A 23,887-nucleotide genomic window follows, 5' to 3' on the forward strand; every position below is an offset into this window, starting at 1 on the left:
GTGTAACTTTTAATATGAATTCCTTGTTATTGTTGTATTTCCACGACAGGTGATGATTATAGCTACTACATAACGAAACACATGGCCTGATTTGCATATGTGAACTTAATGTGTGCACTAGAATTCATAATACGTAAAATGACCACTTATCACAAAATAATGTAGGCTCGATATCTGATCTCGGTGGGTCTTAATGATGCTCAGTCAGTATATACTATTTCAAAGCAAATGCCTACTATAATATTTATATTATATGGCTTAAAGTGTACATACATTCGCTCACATTATAAAAGATGATCGGGTTGAATTGTTCTGACTCTTTTAACAATGTTAATGTGAGAAAATAACCTGTGATGATAAAATACATCGCATTGATCAGTGGCTCACTCATAACGTGCATGGCACTAGGGATTTTTGCTATTGGGACTAGGGTTTGAGTCCAGCATGAATTTTTTTGTTATTTTCATGTCGATGGACACTGAATAATATTTTTGAATAGAGCTCATAATATTGTTTGCCGAGAACAAAATTAACGATCAAGCAGCATTTTAAATTCTAAATATCCCTGCAAATGTAGCAATGACATTTCTGCTTCTATCTTTGCAAAACGAGTAAACAGTCAAATTTGATCTGGATAAGTGCGGCAAAGTGCAGAATACCGTTTTGATAAGGGATACATGTGTGTGTAGTCTTTAATATTAAACATGATCGCTGGTTGATAACCACAGAACTCGTATCACAGTTTAATCTGAGCGGATCACTGTTTACCACAGCTCTCCACGCTGCATTGGAGATGGGTGTAAACAACTCAGACAGACTGTATGTTTCACTAACAGACGGTATGAAAGTATAAACGGCTCTCAAATCAACTCGACATCATATTAATAACGATACATGATACAAGACTGACAACAAGAACAAGCCACAGAAGTCGTATCACAGTTTATCCTGAGCGGATCACAGCTCCACAGCTGAAGACTTCTCCACGCTGCTTTCAAACTGTGAGTAAATAACGTGTGCTTCACTTGTAGGCTGTCTGAAGGTATACACAGGTCTCAGATGGACTTGGTATCACATTAAGAATGATATTCAGTAATAAGTCTGGCAAAAATAAATGGTTTAAATGATTTATTCAAGCTTGCAATGTTTTGAACACACATCCCCAGTCACCTCATGTGTCTTTTTGTAGTCCTCGCTGTACGTGTCCGCATATCGGCATTGCAACCACAACCTCACACACTGGCACTGAATGTCCATCAAAGTGTTCCTATGGAGCCAAATATACCAAAAGATTGATGTAAACGACAGAAGAAGCGATCGAAATGTGTATTTCTTGTTTATTCGACAAAGGCCACGCCCCACCAGTTGTTCGGACCACATCTTATTCGTTAAGACCGGAACCACACACGAAGGCAACATTTAAATTACATTTAAGACATACAACTGCAACGAAAGTAACAAAAACAATGATGTTAAAGTACTATGATACTGTACTGATATTTTCAGGCTTTGTTCTTTACTTTATCCGTCTTTATGTAGAAGATATTACGTTTTCTCCGTAATGTTGTTTCCATAGCAACAACAACTTCCTGTCAACTCGCCTTCAAAATAATATATTATATCCTTTCAGTTTCACAGAACACAAATTGGGTTATTTACATAATATGTTTACATGATTTTGTTGTGCAATAAAACAACCCGATCGACACACGATAAAGGAAATGACAACTGACAAATACCACTGGAAAACCTATCAACAGAATGTCCAAGTGTGATTGTGAAGCAGATTGTTCAGAGTTTATTTATAGTAAAATAAGTATATTTATAGTTTTTTCAGGAGGTTTATCTTTTGACTCTCTTCTGCTTTTTCCCCCTGAAGCAGTTCTCTTTCACCCAATGGTCTACATCATCCCAGCTCTGCTGCTCACACTGACATTCGCCCTGGTTATACAGTAGTTTGTAAATGCAGAATGGACAAACAGAGAGGTATGTTTAACTTACAGAAGGATTCACAAGCATGAACACACACAGGCTACCACATCGACAAGTTGTTTAACCATTTCTTATGTTGTGTGTTTCCAGGGGGGTATACTACGAAGCAGGATTTTCTCTTAGCCGGCTAACTTCAGGGGAAATTCGGGGTTTCCGGTCCTACTAAGCTGGTTCTCTTTTTAGCAGGCTAGATCTCCATGGTAACTTATGCTGTGCGGCTAACCTGCCCCGGAGCAGGTTAGGTTGCAGGCTAAAGAGCTCAACTCAGTGAAAGCACTGCCTGCTGACCAATCAGAGCTCAGTGTGCGGAGTTTAAAGCGATCAAGTCATATTACAGGAGAAAGGAAATACAGAAAAGCTGCCGTTGCAGGAAAGACGGCCGGCAAAAATCACCGACTGTGTGAACGTGAACATTAATAGAATATCACCTCCCATGTTCAGAGCAATCTGACGATTAAAACATAAGCGTTAAGAAAGCTTACTTAAATATCTGCCACAACATAAGTAACCGGATCAGAGTAACATTAAGTACAGTCCACATCCAAGTACATATCACATCATAATGTATCATATATGTCCTTATCTGAGTCAGCTGAGCCGTATCTGGCCGTGCAACACTCACAGTGTCACATACTGTATGCAGAAGTATTATTTTAAGCAACACATTAAGTTGACGAAACACTCGAGACAAATATAATTAAAGTCAGATCCACTCGTGTCTTAGACGGGGCAGTGATATCATAAACCTGTTAATGTACGCATTCAAACACTTTTTCTTTTACCAGCTGTATTCACCTTGCAGGTGCATCTATGTGGCTGTTATCCTGGATAAAGTGTTTAAGTCATGGATGTTTAAAGTTTAACTTCTTCATATGTCTAATATTATAGTTGACTTTTCATTCAGGAAGTATGACGCTGCGCTGTCAGTACGCTTCTCCATGTTTGTGATTGGTCGAATGCTCCAAATACCACCCCTTTCATGTGAATGCGCACCTAACTAGATAGGCTGGCTTGAGCGATCCACTTGATAACCCGCTTCGTAGTACCGTTTAGCGAGAGCGCGTATGTTTTGGATTAGGCCAACCGGCTAACTCAAACATATCCAGGTTAGGTTGAACCAGCTTCGTAGTACAGGCCTCTGGAACAAGAGCCAATGTCAACAGAGACAACACCAATGAAGCAGCAATAGAGGAAGTGCTGGGTGAAGCAGATGTAAGATAACTTAAATATAATTATGAAAAGTATAGTTTTTGGGTGTTATGAAAAGGATGTATTGCATATCACTGCAGTTGGCCTATTAGAATATATTCTATGATCTTTAGACATCATTTATAAGGCTGTTTGAGAAAAGTTATGGTTCTGACAACAGGGGTCCGTCCTACTGGGAGCATGATTACGTTTTGAGAATTTGAGAATAAGATACCTTCTCAAGATTTAGATATTTATTGGGAACAAGTGGACAATGTGGTATGATTATGGCATCAGAGAAAAGGTCAGGTGGTCACCAAACTCATGAAAATGATTCCTGCCATGAAATGTTGTAATATGGTCCCAAGAGGCTGCAGGATGCGTTTGAGTTTGGTGACCTTCCGAGTTTTCATCTAGCACCATCATCAGGTCAGAATTGAATTTGTCCAATACTGAGGTTAAATACTGGCAAAACTCAGGACATCCCCATCAGTCTTAGTTCTGATAAGCAAATGTTGTAGCATATCAGTATTGACATTGATCATGTTAGCATGCAGATGTTAGCATTTAGCTTAAAGCATGATGAGCATTATGGTAGATTCTCCTTAGTGTGACATCATGGTGGCAGATGAAAGGCCGGGGGGACATTAAAATGATTAATAATTATTCTAATCAGCCAAATGTATGTGTATATCACATTTCACTTCAATTGAACCCATAAATAGAAGGAATTCTTGAATTACTGATCACATTTAAAAGACCTATTTTTATGTGCATAATAATATGAATTTTGATCAGAGTATAAATTCTCTTTTGATATTTGTTGATTCTTTTTTAGATTTATGCAAACCAAGAGTTGGTGCTCTCAGAAAAGTTGCCAACCAAACAGCGGTGTGCCTGTCAACGCAATGAGTGGTAAAGACCAACAAGACTCTGTGTACCGCAACATCTCCACATCAGAGGATATCTACTGCAATGACATTTACATAAACAGTTAGCCATATGAACAGCATGCACCGCTGTGATCATCCTCTCATTTCTAGGTCACATTTGTACCCAATGATGTGCTGATGATGTGCTCAGGAGCAACAAAGATATATATTTTATCAATAATTACCATCAGTTATATTTGTATTCATTGCTTTATTAATTGCTTTAACTTTACTTTTGCTTTTTACTTATGTTCAATATGAAGGCATGTTGTTAATATACCAACTGTTTAACACACCTGCACTTCCAACAAGAAACTGTAAATAACCATTTAAACTTATTATTATCTATGTAAGTTACCTTCATGGATATACTGTATGTACCTTAAGCGACCTTGGGTATATGAAAGGCGCTATATAAATGTAAGTAATTTGTATTATTAAGTGTGGTAAAATGAAAACAAAGGATAAATAAACAAACCCAGGAAAATCCAGTCTATGTTGAAACACTACATCACCAGGTTATTTGTTTTTGAAAATACTTTCATATAAGTGCATATATGTATATATTCTAAAACTAAATATTACTCCTTGTTATTTAGTTGACTCATTATTTATTTTTGGTTTAATAGACTAAGATTTTAATTAATCTTTCATTCTGCATGACTTAATTCCAAGGAATTTATGAGCACATCTCTGTAATCTGTTAATTAAAATATCTTATTACTTAGTCAATATACCTTTATTTAGTTGAGGGCTAACTTGGATAAAGCACGATAAAAAAATTCTGGGGTTACATTTGATTTCACACATCATAGCTTACCTAACCTGCATGTCTTTGGACTCAACTAAAGAACATGTTATCGTCACACAGAAGAGAGTTATTGCTCCTGAATTAAAGAGCCCAATTTATTTGAAGCTTGTATACATGTGAATAAAATGTTGATCTCACAAGGATCAGAATCAGAATACTTTATTAGTCCCACAGAGGGGAAATGTACGTTGTTACAGCAGAAAAAGAGCCAAAGGCAGCTTAATGTTACGTAGAAGCAAGCAAAAAAAGTATTAAAGTAAAAAAAAAAGTTATAATATAATAAAAAATATAATAAAATAAAAAGTTACACAATTTACAAAATACACATCTTGTAGCAGTTCTAAGGATTTAGCAGCCAGGTATATATTGCAGTTATTAACGGCATATACATATATTGCACATATAGCACATATAGCACATATAGCACATAGTTGGTTGGTATTTAACAACAAGGGGTGTTCTAGCACGCTATTGGTTAAAATGAGGAACTGCTGACACTGCAGGTGTGATACCCACATTATATTTTGTACATTTTGTACTTTGCTGTATGTGAGAAACAAACAGTTCACCTTAATTTATTGAGAGAAATCTAAGCAATTAAGTGTTAAACCCCCATATATCCCTGCATTGTAATGATCCTTTGTTTCATAACAGCATTTCAACAATCAACACATAACTACGGTAGGCCCAAAAAACTTCCATTAGGAGAAAAGCGCTACCTGTACCACGATGCAGATAAAAAATAAAAAGGGCAAATAAAACGTGCAAATGAAGAAACACATTCATGTAAGTGTTTTGGGCCGTTGAAGCGTGTTTGCACGGGTCAGCCACTTTACATAGCACTGTCAAACATATCAAAAGTATGTGTGTGTGTGTGTGTGTGTGTGTGTGTGTGTGTGTGTGTGTGTGTGTGTGTGTGTGTGTGTGTGTGTGTGTGTGTGTGTGTGTGTGTGCATGCGTGTGTGTGCGTGTGTGTGTGTATGTGTGTGTGTGTGTGTGTGTGTGTGTGTGTGTGTGTGTGTGTGTGTGTGTTCTTATGACCCAACAGTGAGACAATGACCCTGTTTCAAATGAAACAGGAACATGAAACAAATGCTTTGAACTCAGTCGGGGTGTTAAGTGCCACTTCTGCTGTGATGGTTTGAAAATATATGTGATGAATGTGCTATTTGTGTGCCTTTTTTTAGGAAGTGCACTGTATTCTGTTATACTGACTAACGCTTTTAAAGTTGTTATTGTAACTACTGTATTCCTGATAGTGGCATTTGCCCTGGTCACAATTTATCATTTCAAAGTAAAGGGTGTGCATTACATACACACCATGTTCAAACACACACAGTCATACACACATAACTATGACTGAATTTGGTGTGTTGTATGAATGTGTGTTGTATGAATGTGTGTTCCTGCAGGAAATGAAGTCAGCATGTGCTGAATTGTAACAAAGATTTGATGGGAGTGTGATCTGAATTCTGTAGAAAACAAAACTTAAACTAAATGTCAGTAGTGGCTTCAAGAGGCGACAATAATCCTTACACTCCTAGAGACAAAAACATGGCGCACAATGAAGCCTTCTGCTTGTTCTGGTATTCATCAAAAGGTAACCTGGAAATGGTGAATGTGTTTAGAAATGTATATCGAGTAATGTGTTTGTATTTTTTATTACATTACTTTTATTTATGTAATTATTACAAACTCTATTATATTTATTATCACCTGTGAAGAGGATGTAAGTTCACAGGTTCAGCAAGAATAAAATACATTACAAAGAAGTACAGAGAACAGCAGCAAGCTACAACTACTCTGTACACTAATTAGAGTTTGAGTGGATCCTAGATATTTGTATTATTCATGATCCATTACTATATAACCAACTATGTATGTAAGACTTAAATAGTTACTAGGGTTGCCATTTCACTTTGGTAACTAGTCACCTGAGCCAAAGCTGCTCCTGCCAAGATGAGCAACCAGGCAACACCAAACAAACACACAGCTTGGTCTGCCTAAGGACTTGAGTGGGGACACATAACTGATACTGCTTTTATAACAACATCGGCTTAATTCACCTTATCTGTTCACGTATTTGTTTTAGCTGTAATTGAATTGGCAAAGAATGAGCTCCGAGGTCTTAGTGTCAAGGTCCCACTATGACACCAGAGCTGTGGCCCAGGGGGTCCAGGAGAGAGACCTCTCTGTAAAGCCGGATGTCCCGCAGCCGTCCTCGGGCTCAGCCACAGCCGGTTACCGCTCCGCTAAATACGGCCCTGCTGAATGGTTCTCCAACTACCACAGCATCCTCCAGCAGGCCGGCACCGAGAGCCACGCAGCCTGGATCATCCAAAGAGAGTCCAAAGCTCTGCACCAGGACACAGAGGCAGGCACTTTCAAGACTCAGGGTGAGGGGACGCGTCGCCTGGGGGAGAGACTGCATGAGATCCACAGCTGGAAGTCTGAGCTGCACCGGCACATCGAGCAGCTGCATGCCGACACAGAGTCACTGCTGGCGCTGAAGACGAGGCTCCGTATGCCATTTCCACCGATAATCTGAGCTGCAGGGCCCGGGGACTGGGACCAGACCTAGTGCGAGACTCCGTGGAAGAGGAGCTGGTGAAGGTGTATAAACTGTATAACACTGACACAGGACATAAGAGTCATTGTCTTTGCATTTAAAAAAGAAATTAATATACATTTGAAATTCAAGCTATAGGCATACTAAGAATAAAACAATATTTGGATAAATTCATAATTAATAGGAGAATTACACCACTGTGAAGTTAGTCTTAGGTTGGATATTTGAATTTCCTTTAAAGCAGTGGTCACCAACCTTTTTAAGCCCAAGAACACCGACCTCTGCCTAGGTGAAAGGCGAGATCTACCTATTGCAAAATTGAGTGGAAAAGACGGCCCAGACAATGCTTCCAATTTGAGGCCTTTTATATAGGCTAATTGCATCTGAATTACTGTTACAATGAAGGCTCCATAATCAGCTCACGGCATATAGGCTGGGGTAAAGTGCTATTGGGGGGCGGACCTCACCTCCTCAAGGGGGGTCCGGGGGGATGCTCCCCCGGGAAGATTTTTTTTTAAATATTGAAGTTCAAAGCATCAATCTGGTGCACTTTGAGAGCAACATGAAGAGATCTATGGATACCTCTCTCAGCACCCAGATGAAACAGAACTGTAAACAGATTTACTTTATCTTTATGGATATTTTACAAATCACATTAAACTGTATTCTTGTTTTACTGCCATATAGTAGGCTATGTCATACCTGTTTTTCATTTATTCTCTTATTGTTTGTATAACTATAATGATCATATGAAGGTGTGCCGCGGAAATAATCTTTTGAATAATTTGTGAAAAAACTGTTCTAAACACTCAAGAGTCCTTTAGCTCACCTGAGCCCCTCAGTCTGACAGGAGAGGACTCTCCTCCAGCTTGTTGTGGAAACAGCTCCTTATGTCCGTTAGTGCAGCTAGCTAACCAGATGCTAACATCACGGTCCCCGCTAGCACCGGTCCCTCTCTCTCCCTCACTCCCTCTCTATCACACTAAATGCGCTATCGCCACAAACACACAGAGCCGAGTTTGAATGACACAAGCACACGTGTATTTCCATGCAACTCTCTGATTGGTCTGGTGTGTTGCCTCTGTTGCGTTCACTGAACACGGGAAATTACAGTCCTGCCGTCGTCTCTTGTGTCATGATGAGGTTCACGTAAAGCACGGTTAATGTATTATATTATTGAGGTGTCTCAAATATACGTTAATCAAGTGGCACCTGCTAACGGGGTGGTGGATGATAGGTTTACATCTAAAAACGTATTTTTCGAACATTATTATTTTAATTTTATTTTTCTTTCTTTTGTTACTTTTTTTTTACGGTCAACGATCTACCCACAGCACACTTGCGATCGACCGGTCGATCGCGATCGACTGGTTGGCGACCACTGCTTTAAAGGGTCCCATGTCATGGCCATTTCTACTGATCATAATTCCATTGTTGAGGTCTAGTAGAATAGATTTATATTGTGCAATTTTCCAAAATCACATTGGTTTCTCATCCAGCATCTCTGGATGGGAGTTTGAGTGTGTGCTCACACACCGACTCACAGCCTCGCCGTGTCCCGCCGTCTCAGGGAGGAGAAATCGGCGGAGCTGCAGCTGAGAAAAGATTGAGTGTGTGTGTGTGAGGAAGTCCGCGGATTGGTTCATTTGGACCAATCCACAGACTTAACGTAACGGTTCCGCGGACGTAGCGTAACGGCTCCACAGATTGGTCCATTTGGGTATGGGCACGTCACTGTACCCAGGAAGAAAAAGAGAAATCTCCAACGAGGCGTTCTGGGGCAGCATAGACAGGTATTTTCTGTGTTAGAGTTTTACTCTACTTTGAGGGTTTGTCACTCTGCAGACCGTTTACATGCATAAAAACCTTCATAACACAAGGGGACGGCTAATAACCGGAAAAGCCTGACAAGGGACCTTTAATAGATTCAATGTCTTGTGACCCGATGAACTGATTACTGTTGAGAAATGTAAGCAGTTCTCTATTGAAAAGTCTAATTTCCTTTCAGTGGCTTTCACGTCATATGACCCAATGACTTAATATCTATGTAACATTCTCGTACAACACTGGAAGAGTAATACACACCTCTTTTTATAGGATTTTTTTATTTTATACGAAGATTATTTTGAATTTTCAGCAGATTCTTTATTGAAAAATCGCATGTCCTTTCCTATGTAATATAACACTGAATCATGAGCCCTTTGAACCCCAAATCAATGCATAATTGAGTAAACTGTCCATGTGGGAGTACATATTATTACAGGATGTCTCAGAATATCCGAATCAGAATAACTTTATTTGTCCCACAGAGGGGACATTTATGATTTTTACAGCAAAGATGTTCAAATGTTATAATAAACATATTAAGAACACGTGAGTTGTCTGACTGAAATGGGGTTTTTCGGTTGGTTCTTTCTTTTTTGGTTACTGTGATCTTCTACAGTACATTGTTGTTTGGTTACTGTGATTATTTACAGTACATTGTTGGTTACTGTGATTTTATACAGTTGGGACGTTACTACTGCTATTTCTACAGTAACTCCAGCGTTGCTGTAATTTTTAGTTGGAAACGCGGTATTATACTCTAAAATGGTATACAGTAATTTACTGCGCACAAACACTGTAAATAACTGTGGATTTCACAGCCATTTTTTACAGTGCACTGCTCTAAATGCAGAAGTGAAAAAGGTCCAACATTTGACTGGCATGCTGACACGTTCTGTATTTTGGGTGTGACATGTTCCCACTTCTTCATTCTGTTTCTTTTTCTTCGAAACTGCAATGCAATAACATGAGGATGTGGAGCCTTGAGAACCTGCCTTTCACTCTGTGCAGTAAGTTACATGCATTAATCGGTTTTTATGCTAATTACATTTGGAAGAATCTTTTTTTTTTTAGCTATACAGCCAGCTTGCATTTTTAACTACATGATGAGATGAGATAAATAAAAGTTAAAGATGATTTCTATGATTTTTTATTTATTTTGTGTTTTTTCTTTTCAGTTGCTCTGATCTGTGTGAGGAGCGCAGCAGCGTTGATCCATGTGTTTGGATATGAAGGAAGACAGGCTGTAGTATATTGTCCCTATGGACAGGGCTATGAGGATTATGAGAAGTACCTGTGCAAGAACGAGTGCGGCAACGACAATGATGTTCTTATTAAGACGACAGAAGCAAATAAACACAAATTCTCCATCGAGGATGACGGAAAGGGACTATTCACAGCGAACATCTCTGATCTGAGTTTGACGGATGCTGGGAAATACTGGTGTGGGGTGACCAGGACTGGAAAGGATATCTACTCTGAAGTGCAGCTGGGTGTAGTTGAAGGTAAGGCAAAAAAAGGTTTAAACAAGTGCTGAATTTAAGTGTGATTCTTTATTCCACTACATGTCCGGACCTCATTCTTTACTACAGGTTGTCACCATAATATGCCATGGGTGCTGCAATGGTTTATTACATTTACAGAGGTGGAATTTCTCAATCTGTGCATAAAACCGTTTTTAATGTATTATTATAACCTAATTGTGCCCAAATCTTTCAGGGTAAAATGCATTGCTACGAGCAGATGGTTATTATAACCAACAAAATGTGTTATTTTCTCATGTATAGTACCATCTTACTTAGATTTGTGTGTTCATAACATGAATATACATTAATGACACAGACAGCATCATTGCTTTATTACTTTTACAGACTGTTTCAAAGTACAGTTCAGCTTTTTAAATAACCCTACTAATTACATTTTGTATAGGTCAGTTACACGATAACACGGTGCTGTTGGTAGAGTTAGAAAACAAAAGCAGTTATAGAAATACAGTGTGATGGAAGTAAATATATACACCTTTTACTGTTTTAAAACATTATCCCATATGTTGTTATGTATGAAATGACCCAAAATGAACACAGTAAGTGGACTATTACTACTACATCCCAAGCGTATTCTTTTAACAGCATTTGAATTATTCTTTACCAAGCTTTTGGATCGATATATACAGTAAGTGTTTTAGGGTTTAAACGTAATCACTATAAGCTGTTTACACTGTAATTGAAGTTTTCTTGAGTGTCATCTCTCCTTCTCTGCACTTATGTCAGGGGCATTATTGAACTTTTTCACTCTAGTACATTTAACTGAAAGACATTTGCAGAGTGTTTTTATATACAAAAACATATGATCAGGTTGAAGAAACATGGCTTGGTTTCAAAACCAAATTCTCAACAGTACTAAACGACATGGCCCCCCTAAGAACTACCAGGGTAAAAAATCGCGCTGAGCCGTGGATGCACTCCGAAATATTGACCGCTATGAAAACCAGAGACAAAAAATGCTCTGAGTTTCGTAAAAGTCAGTCAAAGTTTACCAAAAGCTCGAGCAGTGAACTCCAAGCCCACGTGACTGAACTCAAACTACAAAGAAACTGACTAAGAAATGACGTAACCTCCATGATCAAAACTGCAAAAAAGAATTTCATCAATAACAAAACTGAGGAAAACAAAAATAAACCTCGTGAACTTTGGAAATTACTCAATAATCAACTAGGCTGCAGTAAAAAACTTAAAACCAGATTTTCAAACATAAAGACAGATAACACGCTCATCAGAGAAAAGCTGGATGCGGCCAATTACTTCAACATTTTCTTCACAAACATAGCCACAACACTGGTAAATAAACTACCCTCCCACTCAGGGCATTTTGGGGTAGAACACATCCTAGCCTACTACAATAATCTAGGGGTCCGCAAAGATGATTTCAAACTAGAAATGGTAACAACAGCTGAGGTACACAAAATATTGAGCGCCCTCCAACCTAACAAGGCCACTGGCCATGACAATATCCCCTCCAAATTCTTCAGAGATTCAGCAGCCGCCATCACCCCAGTCATCACACACATAATAAACCTCTCCATAAAACAGGGACATGTACCCAAAGACTTCAAAATTGCGAGAGTAACCCCCCTGCACAAAAAGGGCAGCAAATTGGACCCAGGCAACTACTGCCTTGTTTCTATTCTTACCTCCATCTCGAAAGTCATGGAAAAAATAGTATACGAACAGGTCGAAAAGTACCTCGCGGAAAAAAATCTAATTTACGAATTCCAATCTAGCTTCAGAACATCCCACTCCACTGACACATGCCTTCTCTATTTGAACGACCACATCAAACAAGAGGTGGACGCGGGCAAGTACTGCGGCATGGTCATGCTGGACCTACAAAAGGCCTTCGACACTGTCAATCACTCCATTCCTATTGACAAACTTAAAGCAATTGGTTTTGATAGACTATCGGTGAGCTGGATGCAATCATACCTGGAGGGGAGAGAACAGATGGTGGAGGTGGTACTCTGTCCCCCCCCCCCCCCCCCCCTCCTCCCAGTGAGCTGTGGTGTTCCACAAGGAAGCATACTAGGACCGTTACTGTTCCTAATTTATGCAAATTACATGTCGTCAGCTTGTGACTGCAACTTGTTCCTGTTCGCGGACGACTCAGCCCTGCTGGTCTCTGACAGGAGCAGGTTGCATGTTGAAAAAACCCTCAGCTTGGAACTCGGCAGAATCTGCACCTGGCTCGCCGATAACAAACTATCATTACACCTGGGTAAAACAGAGTCCATTCTCTTCGGTTCAAAAAACAAACTCAGCAAGACCGACGGCTTCTCAGTTACAGTGGGTGACAATATTGTCACAAGGAAAGATGAAATTACATACCTAGGTTCCATACTAGAGGCCAATCTCTCCTGTGACAGAATGGCATCCAATGTAATCAAAAAAGTCAACCAACGAAATAGATTCTTGTACCGGATCTCCTCTCTGGTAAACAAGAATACCATGAAGACTCTGGCAGGAGCGCTCATTCAAGGGTACTACGACTATGCTTGCACCTCATGGTACCAGGGCACCTCAAAGGCGCTAAAAACAAAATTACGAACATCACAAAACAAACTGGTCCGACTACTGCTTGACCTTACTGCTAGAACCCACCTCACCCCTGCCCACTTTGACAACCTAGGATGGCTTAGAGTAGACGACAGAGTACAGCAACTTGCAATGGGCCTGGTCTACAAGATACATTATACCACTAAGGTACCCATGTACATGTCAAAATACTTCCCAAAGGTCAGTGAATACCACGACCACAACACCAGAGGGAGCTCCACAAATCATGTTAAACCCAGATTTGGCTCAAACAAGGGACGAAACACGTTTCGTAATTACGCCACAACAATGTGGAACGCCATACCCACAGCTGTAAAGGAATGTGAATCACTACCCACCTTCAAACCTCTCTAAAAAAGCACCTACGGGAGACTGCAATTCGAAACTGCCCCCCCCCCCCCCAATGTATATACTCTATTTTTAGACTCTCTTTTTAGACTCTTTTTGTACTCACAAACAGTACTGTATATTTGTAGATCTGGTATGTCATAAATGTCTAGATGTAACAGTACTGTCTATTTGTATGTCATATATGTTATGATGAATTGAAAATGAATCTAAAATGAAAATGTAATCTATCTGTGTATGTCATGTGTGTCATATATGCTATGATGAATCAAAATGGGGGACCCGGATGTAAACAAGACGAAAGTCTTTCTCTGGTCTGCATCCTCTTAACAATTGTGGGTATTGAACTGTACTATATTGTACCCATTCTGCAATCTGTTAATAACATTTTCAATCAATCATGCTATAAAATTGATGCAGAAAAATCTGAAGGTGTTTTATGTGCTTACGATGCGATACAATAATACTTTAATGATCGAGTCTGAAATTTGACTTGCTTCACAGCAGCTCCATGTGTAACATCCGCATAGACAAATATCAAGACACAATACATGAAGAAGAAACAAAGAAAATGTAACATAACAGCGCAAACATTACAAGCTTGTAACAACAGTTTGAGATGTTTGTTTCTCCAACAGACAGCTGTTGTGACACAACCAGCACAGTTCAGGGTAACGAGGAGAGTTCAGCATCATTCAGCTGTACGTATGAGCCGGAGAACAAGGACAGTGAGAAGTACTTCTGCAGAGGAAACCAGCCTTCCGGGTGTCTGCAGAACGCTTTAATCACGTCTCCCAACCAACAAAACGGACGGTTCAGACTTACAGATGACAAGGCGTCAAGAAGGTTCAAACTGACAATCACCAGTTTGACCAAACAGGATGCTGGCTCGTACCTTTGTGGTGTCCATAGAAAAAACAATCTGGATTTGTTTGAAGCTTTTGAGCTAGCAGTCCAAGGTGAGACATCCTCCTTAACCATTATTTATGTTATGTTATGTATGTTAATCAGCCAGAGAACAACTTTCTGTCACATGGATTTTGTAAACAGAATTATGAAAGATTTAAAAACCAAATCTTTGAATTTACACTTTTGTGATTTGTTTATCCATTTATTTTCTGAGCTGAACAGAAGCTGCAGTTTTATCTTACACCTCCTATTTTTTCACAGGGTGGTGCTGTGTCAAGACAAACAAGCTGAAAGGCATTGTGGGACATCCAGTAACCATGCACTGCCCCTACCCACCACAAAACAGGGATAACAGGAAGTTTCTCTGTAAGGGATACACCCGTAAAAACTGTAGAGAGATGGTGAAGACTCAAAGCAGGTTCACGCTGCAAGATGATGTTTCCTCCAGCTCTTTCTCTGTGATGATCACGGAGCTGAAAGCAGAGGATTCTGGGACATACTGGTGTGGATCAGACTCACAGTGGAATGTTGGAAACTACGTCAAGATTCAACTATCAGCAGGTAATACTTAAGCAACCTTGTGATGGGAACAAACCAGCCGCGAGGATACAGTTAGCACTGGATTTAATTCCTCTGTTTGGAAATCTGCTGTATAAAGCTATTAATGCATATTTTTTACAAATCTGGGAAATAGGCTTTACTGTATGTGAGTTTGTATTATCACTGCTAAGTTTATTTGCAATTTCAAGGGTTTTTGTGTGCAGCCAGTTGCATGCCAGGAGGCTAGACTGTATAGAAAATGTAAAGTACAAGAGCAAAGATATATGAATTTTATTTATTTTTTGTAATGTGCCCCACGCAACCATTGACTTGTCTTCTCCAGGCCTGTGAAACAGGTTGTTTTGAGTTGGCTTAATGTTCACCTTCTTATAAAATATAAGCAGAATACATTATTACAAGAAATCTAACACAAACTAAAAAACTTTTGTATTCAACTTTTTGGGAACGTATTGGTCAGATAACTACATGGGACATGCTACAAATATTATATTTGATTTTGTTTTAGATTTTCATATAAATAAAAGCATATCATTAAACGGTATGGTATGATTCCCATGCCCTAACGTAGCCCCAGTGATATTGAGTTTGGCACATCTTGATAGCATGCTAATATTAGCTAAATAGCACTTAACATTAAACGTGCTGAAGAAACATCATTACTCACCATAAAGTATAGGACTGGACATATTTTAAATTGGACCTGATGATTGCTGTATATACAAATCTGGGAACCACCAGAATTATTACATGTTATCCACTTCAATCAAATCAAATCAAATCAAATCAAAGTTTATTTATAAAACACATTTAAAAGCGATTTTTGTTTGGGCCAAAGTGCTGTATATGTAATAAATACTACAATCACTTAAAAACACATTACTACATTCATAATAAAAGACAATAAATTACAAAAGATATATAGAAAACACAGGGAAAAGGCAGGAGTCGTGCTCCGCTCTGACTAAAAGGCCAGAGAGAAGAAGTGTGTTTTAAGCGTAGATTTAAAAACCCCTAGGGTCTGGGCCGACCTCACATGGAGGAGCAGACTGTTCCAGAGCCGAGGGCCAGCTGCTGCGAAGGCTCGGTGCCCTCGGGTTTTGAGCCTGGCCTTAGGCACTATCAGCAGCAGCTGGTCAGCCGACCTTAAGGCTCTGGCTGGGGTGTAGCGCTGGAGGAGTTCAGCTATATAGGCCGGAGCCAGCCCATTTAGGGCTTTAAAAACAAATAAAAGGAGTTTAAAGTCAATTCTGAACCGAATTGGAAGCCAGTGTAGTGAGGCCAGAATTGGGGTGATGTGGTCACGCTTTTTGTGGCCAGTGAGTAGACGTGCAGCTGCGTTCTGAACTAGCTGCAGGCGTTTAATTGAGGCCTGGTCCATACCCACGTACAGAGCGTTGCAGTAGTCCAACCTCGAGGTAACAAAGGCGTTAATAACCCTTTCCAGGTCTTTTCCAGGTCACTTGAGAACACCACTGTCAAGAAAGTGTCAGGATACATCACCTGAACCAAAGTTTTGAGCCAATTTATCCAGTAAATGTTCATCCTTTGGGGAAAGTGAATGTATTTACAGAATCTCATGTCAATTCTTTAAATAGTTGTTGAGATATTTCAGTCCAGATCAAGTTGGTGGGCTGACCAACTGACCAACGAAAAATGCCATCCTTAAAGTTCCACACTAAGCAATGCTAAAAATAAGAATATTTATTAAGTGTAGTAATAAGAAAATGTTCTCTTACAGCGTTTGAGCATCAGACTACCAGAAATGTGGTCTCTTCCATCACTGTGGTCTCCAGCAGCACTGTTGGATCAAATATCACTGGAAAACCTATCAACAGAATGTGTAAGTGTGATTGTGAAGCAGATTTTTCAGAGTTTATTTATTGTAAAATAAGTATATTTATAGTTTTTTCAGGAGGTTTATCTTTTGACTCTCGTCTGCTTTTTCCCCCTGAAGCAGTTCTCTTTCACCCAGTGGTCTACATCATCCCTGCTCTGCTGCTCACACTGACATTCGCCCTGGTTATAGTTTATAAATGCAGAATGGACAAACGGAGAGGTATGTCAGAAGGATTCACAAAGCATGAACACACACAGGCAACCACATCGACAAGTTGTGTAACCATTTCTTATGTTGTGTGTTTCCAGGAACAAGAGCCAATGTCAACAGAGACAACACCAATGAAGCAGCAATAGAGGAAGTGCTGGGTGAAGCAGATGTAAGATAACTTAAATATAATTATGTAAAGTATAGTTTTTGGGTGTTATGAAAAGGATGTATTGCATATCACTGCAGTTGGCCTAGAATATATTCTATGATTTTTAGACATCATTTATAAGGCTGTTTGAGAAAAGTTATGGATCTGACAACAAGTGTTCGTCCTCCTGGGAGCATGATTATGTTTTGAGAATTTGAGAATAAGATACCTTCTCAAGATTTAGAAATTTATTGGGAACAAGTGGACAATGTGGTATGATTATGGCATCAGAGAAAAGGTCAGGTGGGGACCGAACTCATGAAAATGATTCCTGCCATGAAATGTTGTAATATGGTCCCAAGAGGCTACATCCTATTGAGTTTGGTGACCTTCCGAGTTTTCATCTAGCACCATCATCAGGTCAGAATTTAATTTGTCCAATACTGAGGTTAAATACTGGCAAAACTGCCAATGAATATGTATATCACATTTCGCTTCAATTGAACCCATAAATAGAAGGAATTCTTGAATTACTGATCACATTTAAAAATAACTATTTTTATGTGCATAATCATATGAATTTTGATCAGAGTATAAATTCTCTTTTTATATTTGTTGATTCTTTTTTAGATTTATGCAAACCAAGAGTTGGTGCTCTCAGAAAAGTTGCCCACCAAACAGCGGCGTGCCTGTCAACGCAATGAGTATGCAGGTGAAGACCAACAAGACTCTGTGTACCGCAACATCTCCGCATCAGAGGATATCTACTGCAATGACATTTACATAAACAGTTAGCCATATGAACAGCATGCACCGCTGTGATCATCCTCTCATTTCTAGGTCACATTTGTAACCAATGATGTGCTGATGATGTGTTCAGGAGCAACAAATATATATATTTTATCAATAATTACCATCAGTTATATTTGTATTCATTGCTTTATTAATTGCTTTAACTTTACTTTTGACTCATGTTCAATATGAAGGCATTTTGTTAATATACCAATTACCAACTGTTTAACACACCTCCACTTCCAACAAGAAACTGTAAATAACCACTTAAATGTATTATTATCTATGTACACTGAACAAAAATATCAATGCAACTCTTTTGTTATTGTTCCCATTTTTCATGAGATGAACTCAAAGATCTAAAACATTTTCTAAATACACAAAATAACAATTTCTCTCAAATATTGTTCACAAATCTGAAAAAATCTCTGATAGTGAGCACTTCTCCTTTGCCGAGATAATCCATCCCACCTCACAGGTGTGGCATATCAAGATGCTGATTAGACTGCATGATTATTGCACAAGTGTGCCTTAGGCTGGCCACAATAAAAGGCCACTCTGAAACGTGCAGTTTTGCTTTATTGGTGGGGTCTGGGGGGGTCCGAAAACCCTAGGGTTAAACCCTAACCCTAACATGTCACCCATTGAGCATGTTTGGGATGCTCTGGATCGGCGTATACGACAGCGTATTCCAGTTCCTGCCAATATCCAGCAACTTCGCACAGCCATTGAAGAGGAGTGGACCAACATTCCACAGGCCACAATCAACAACCTGATCAACTCTATGCGAAGGAGATGGGTGACATGTCAGGGCTAGGGTTTAACCCTCGGGTTTTCAGACCCCCCCAGACCCCACCAATAAAGCAAAACTGCACGTTTCAGAGTGGCCTTTTATTGTGGCCAGCCTAAGGCACACCTGTGCAATAATCATGCTGTCTAATCAGCATCTTGATATGCCTCACCTGTGAGGTGGGATGGATTATCTCGACAAAGGAGAAGTGCTCACTATCACAGATTTTTTCAGATTTGTGAACAACAGTTGAGAGAAATGGTTATTTTGTGTATATATAAAATGTTTTAGATCTTTGAGTTCATCTCATGAAAAATGGGAGCAAAAACAAAAGTGTTGCATTTATATTTTTGTTCAGTGTAAGTTACCTTCATCGATATATGTACCTTAAGCGACCTTAGGTATATGAAAGGCGCTATATAAATGTAAGTAATTTTTATTATTAAGTGTGATAAAATGAAAACAATGGATAAATAAACAAAACCAAGAAAATCCAGTATGTTGAAACACTCCATCACCGGGTTATTTGTTTTTGAAAATACTTTCATATACAGTTGCAAGAAAAAGTATGTGAACCCTTTGGAATTACCTGGATTTCTGCATAAATTGGTCATAAAATAGAGGAAGCCACTGCTGTCCAGAAAAAACATTGCTGCACGTTTGAAGTTTGCAAAAGAGCACCTGGATGTTCCACAGCACTACTGGCTAAATATTCTGTGGACAGATGAAACCAAAGTTGAGTTGTTTGGAAGGAACACACAACGCTATGTGTGGAGAAAAAAAGGCACAGCACACCAACATCAAAACCTCATCCCAACAACTGTGAAGTATGGAGGAGGGAGCATCATGGTTTGGGGCTGCTTTGCTGCCTCAGGGCCTGGACAGATTGCCATCATCGACGGAAAAATGAATTCTCAAGTTTATCAAGACATTTTGCTGGAGAACTTAAGGCCATCTGTCCACCAATTGAAGCTCAACAGAAAATGGTTGATGCAACAGGATAACGACCCAAAGCACAGAAGTAAATAAACAACAGAATGGCTTCAACAGAAGAAAATACGCCTTCTCAGCCAGGCCCAGTCAGAGTCCTGAATGTGCATATATGCATATATTCTTTTTTTTTTTTTACAAGTCTTTTTATTTCATTATAGTGTAGAGTAATCGATGCCATTTCATTTATATTGTAATATCACAGTACACAATGAAAACTTTAAATGTTAGAGGACGTTCATTCTTCCAGAGTAAAAGTATACATTTCTTGACAAAATATGTTAATATGTATTCTGTAATGTTTGGGGTTCCGTTTCAAGTTTGGCATGTCATTTAACAGGAAAAAACATGGATTTAGGCTCATTTCGATGCCTAAAACAGCTTTTGTGAGAGCATGAATCAAATACCAGAAATGTTTCAAGAGATCACAGTCCCAAAACAGATGCATAAATGTTCCTTCTTTTACTTTACATCTTGGACATTTTGGAGAGTTTTCTTTGGAAATGTTATGCATCTTTATGGGTGTGAGGTAACATTTGTTGAGACATTTAAAGTTTGCTTCTTTGATTTTATTGCTTGTGAATGGAAAATGTGTTCTTTCACAGATATTCAGCCAGGTAGTTTCATCTATCTGTATCCCTAAGTCCTTTACCCAAATCTTTTTTTTTTAATTAGAAAGGACGACTGAGCTCTTTTAGAAAAAACTGCATTAAATTCTCTAATTTTACCTTTGATCGTGCTCGATGACATCAATAGCTCCTCCTCTTCCAACAATCCCGATCTCAATTTATTGTTTTTAATAATTGATTGGATACGTTCCTGATTTGCAGGTATCTGAAAAAATCCTTATTTGAAATGTCATATTCTGCTCTTAAATCATTAAATGATTTCAATGTTATATATTTGTGAAACAAATGTTTCAATTGCTTTATACCAGATTTCGTCCATTTGTTTATATTGATTGTGTCACGGTTTTAAGTGTGTGTGTCTGGTAGTGGGTGTTTTTCCTTCTTCTTCTTCTTCTTTAGTGTTTATTGGCGGTTGGCAAACCAAATTTGAGGTGCATTACCGCCACCAACTGGACTGGAGTATGGACAAGCGACTATGCAGAAAACAATAAACAAAATAAAACAAACAAAAAACAACAAAATAAATAAAACCAAAACTCTAGATTATTTTAAATTTATCAATTTCTCTAAGAAACGTAATAAGCTCACAATACATATTGCCTGATGTTTTCCCTAACAGCCCTGATAGCGAAAAGTCAATGTATTTTGCTTTCTCCAGTGTTTGGAAAAGCACATTTCTCTGAATAGTATTTTTCCTGCAATGCAGCAAAACATGTTCAACCGTTTCTGGCTGGCTACAGTGTGTACACTTTCCGGTTGGATGCTTTCCTATTATACTTAATGTATGATTGAGACCTGTGTGACCTATTCTCATCCGAGAAATTACGTTTTCCTCCCTTCTTTTAAACCCCACCTTCCTTCCATCACCCACATACCTTTGAATGTTATAAAGATGTCTTCCTGTGTCTCTAAGGTCCCAATGATCTTGCCATGTTGTTTGCGCATATATATGTATGAATGTTTTAACCTCCGCTTTGCTGAGCGGAACTTCAATGTCTATATTCGTAATTCTGAGTGTTTGTTTGGCCAGAATATCCACCTGTTCATTACCCTCCACACCAACATGAGCAGGAACCCAGATGAAACGAGTTGCTATTCCTTTGATTTGCATTTTATACAAAATTAGAAATATTTCATTTATTATGTCCATTCTAAATGAAGATCTGCCTGATCGTATACTCGATAAAGCTGAATAGCTGTCAGATGCAATTACAGTATTATGTATTCCTTTCTCCTCTATCCATTCCAATGCCAATACCAATGCCATCAACTCTGTGGTGTATACTGACACATGGTCTGTTACCCTTTTCTTTATATGTGAATTACTCACTGGGATATAAACTGCTGCCCCAGCACGCCCTGTCTCTGGATCTTTGGAGCCATCTGTAAATATGATTGTTGAGTCTGAGTGATATCTTGCAAAATAATTCTGGACTATGCGCCATACTGGTATTTCTTTCTTTTCCTTCAACTCTTTTTGTATATTGAGGTCTACACTTGGCAATGGGAATAACCAGGGTGGAATGGACGAGATTGCAACTGTGGGGCAATACTGTATTTTGATTCAATCGTATACTTGCCGCTTTAACATCAACAATCCATCCGAAACTTGTTAAATGTGACTCATTGTGCTCCCAGCAGTCTTTCAAAATACTTTTCGCTGGATGACTATCACCATGCCCCTGAAGGTTTACCCAGTATGCCAACATTAACTTTACTCTTCTTATCCTTAAAGGCATTTCTCCCATTTCTACCTGTATTGCTGATACTGGAGATGTTTTAAAAGCTCCACTACAAATCCTCAGGGCCTGAGCTTGTAGGACATCCAGCTTTTTAAGGTTTGATTCTGCTGCTGCCATGAACGCTATACACCCATAATAGAATACAGGTCTCATGAGTGCCCAATATATGTTCAGTAGTGATGACCTACTCGCTCCCCACTCCTGTCCCACCAAACACCGAAGTACATTGTTGACCTTTTTACATTTACTTTGAACTTTTCCTATATGATTGCTCCATGTTAGCTTTCCATCAAACCACACACCAAGAAATCTTATTGTATTTACCTGTTCAAGAGGTTGCTCATACAATTGTAATGATACAGGAGCAATTTTATGCCGTTTTGTAAAACAAATGACTTGCGTCTTAGCTACTGACAGTTTGAATCCCCATTTATTTGACCATTTCTCCACTTCAACTATTGCAGCTTGTATTTTCTTTCCAACATGTGCTACATTGCGGCCTTTTTCCCACAAAGCCCCATCATCTGCATACAAAGATTTTCCCACACTTGGATGAACTTGATTAAAAATGTCATGTATCATTATATTGAACAACAACGGACTACACACACTACCTTGCGGAGTACCATTTCCCACATCATACACACTTGAATATTCTGCACCTACTCTTACTTGTATTTTCCTGGCCTGTAAAAAATTCATAACCCAATTATATGCTTTACCACCAATTCCCAATGATTTTAACTTGATTAGTAGTCCTTCCTTCCAGAGCATGTCATAAGCCTTTTCAATATCAAAGAAGACTGCAATCACTACTTCCTTGTTGGTCTGTTCTTTCCTGATGTCTGATTCTAAGCACAATATAGAATCCATTGTATTCCGACCCCTACGGAACCCACATTGATATGGGGACAACAGAGCTTTACTTTCTAAGATATATGTCAACCTTTCTGTAACCATTCTTTCCATGATTTTGCATAAATGCGATGTCAGGGCAATAGGTCTGTAGCTAGATGGATCTGAAGGGTCTTTCCCTGGCTTTAGTATGGGCACTATTATCGCTTGTTTCCAAACCGAAGGAAGTTGGCCAGAATCCCACACCCTATTAAACAATCTTAACACAATGACTAGAGAGTTATCCGTCATATATTCCAACATTTTATAGCAAACACCATCTTTCCCAGGAGTGGTTTGACGAGCACTAATAATTGCTTTCCTCAACTCAAACATACTAAAATGCAGGTCCACCTGATCCCCCAACACTTCTACTCTATCCAATATTCTCGGGTTTTCCATTAATGTATTATCTCTGCACTGCCTGGCTTCCTCTGTAAGGTTATCTGAACTATGAACTTTCTTAAATGTCTGAGCTAGAAGTTCCGCCTTTCCTAAGTTTGTGACAGATATTATGTCCCCTCTGCTCAAAACTGGCAACTCATAATTCCTTCGAACTCCCCCCATTCTCCTAATCATGCCCCAAACATCTGCAAGCTGTACTTCTCTTCC

The 23,887-nt window shown here is 39.0% G+C and overlaps 1 protein-coding gene and 1 long non-coding RNA gene across 4 annotated transcripts; both read left to right on the forward strand.

Moving 5' to 3' along the window:
* Positions 1–770: 770 nt before the first annotated feature.
* Positions 771–4,572, forward strand: LOC307028737. Of its 2 annotated transcripts, XR_013805092.1 has the most exons (4): positions 771–1,001; positions 1,883–1,986; positions 2,083–3,204; positions 4,019–4,572. It is a non-coding gene; the product is annotated as an uncharacterized lncRNA (long non-coding RNA). The 2 variants fall into 2 exon arrangements; XR_013805093.1 differs by lacking the exon at positions 771–1,001 and having other exon boundaries at positions 1,154–1,986.
* A 5,610-nt stretch (positions 4,573–10,182) lies between these two features.
* LOC307028668 (polymeric immunoglobulin receptor-like) lies at positions 10,183–18,597 on the forward strand. 2 transcript variants are annotated; one of them, XM_079663890.1, is made up of 8 exons: positions 10,183–10,326; positions 10,495–10,821; positions 14,412–14,732; positions 14,944–15,243; positions 16,982–17,083; positions 17,198–17,299; positions 17,389–17,459; positions 18,069–18,597. In XM_079663890.1, exons 1-8 carry the CDS (start codon positions 10,230–10,232, stop codon positions 18,231–18,233), a joined length of 1,485 nt encoding a protein of 494 aa, XP_079520016.1. In that variant the 5' UTR covers positions 10,183–10,229; the 3' UTR covers positions 18,234–18,597. The 2 variants fall into 2 exon arrangements, with proteins under 2 accessions (XP_079520016.1, XP_079520017.1); XM_079663891.1 differs by having other exon boundaries at positions 17,201–17,299.
* The last annotated feature ends 5,290 nt before the right edge of the window (positions 18,598–23,887 follow it).

The sequence above is a fragment of the Notothenia rossii genome, assembly GCF_949606895.1.
Source record: "Notothenia rossii genome assembly, chromosome: 1".
Classification (NCBI taxonomy): domain Eukaryota; kingdom Metazoa; phylum Chordata; class Actinopteri; order Perciformes; family Nototheniidae; genus Notothenia; species Notothenia rossii.

Excerpts from the sequence above, each read along its gene's own strand:
- LOC307028668 (XM_079663890.1), top strand. The coding sequence starts at position 10,230 with ATGTTCCCACTTCTTCATTCTGTTTCTTTTTCTTCGAAACTGCAATGC. Across the intron at positions 17,084-17,197 it reads AAAACCTATCAACAGAATGT|CAGTTCTCTTTCACCCAGTG; the intron begins GTAAGTGTGATT and ends TTCCCCCTGAAG. Across the intron at positions 17,300-17,388 it reads CAGAATGGACAAACGGAGAG|GAACAAGAGCCAATGTCAAC; the intron begins GTATGTCAGAAG and ends GTGTGTTTCCAG.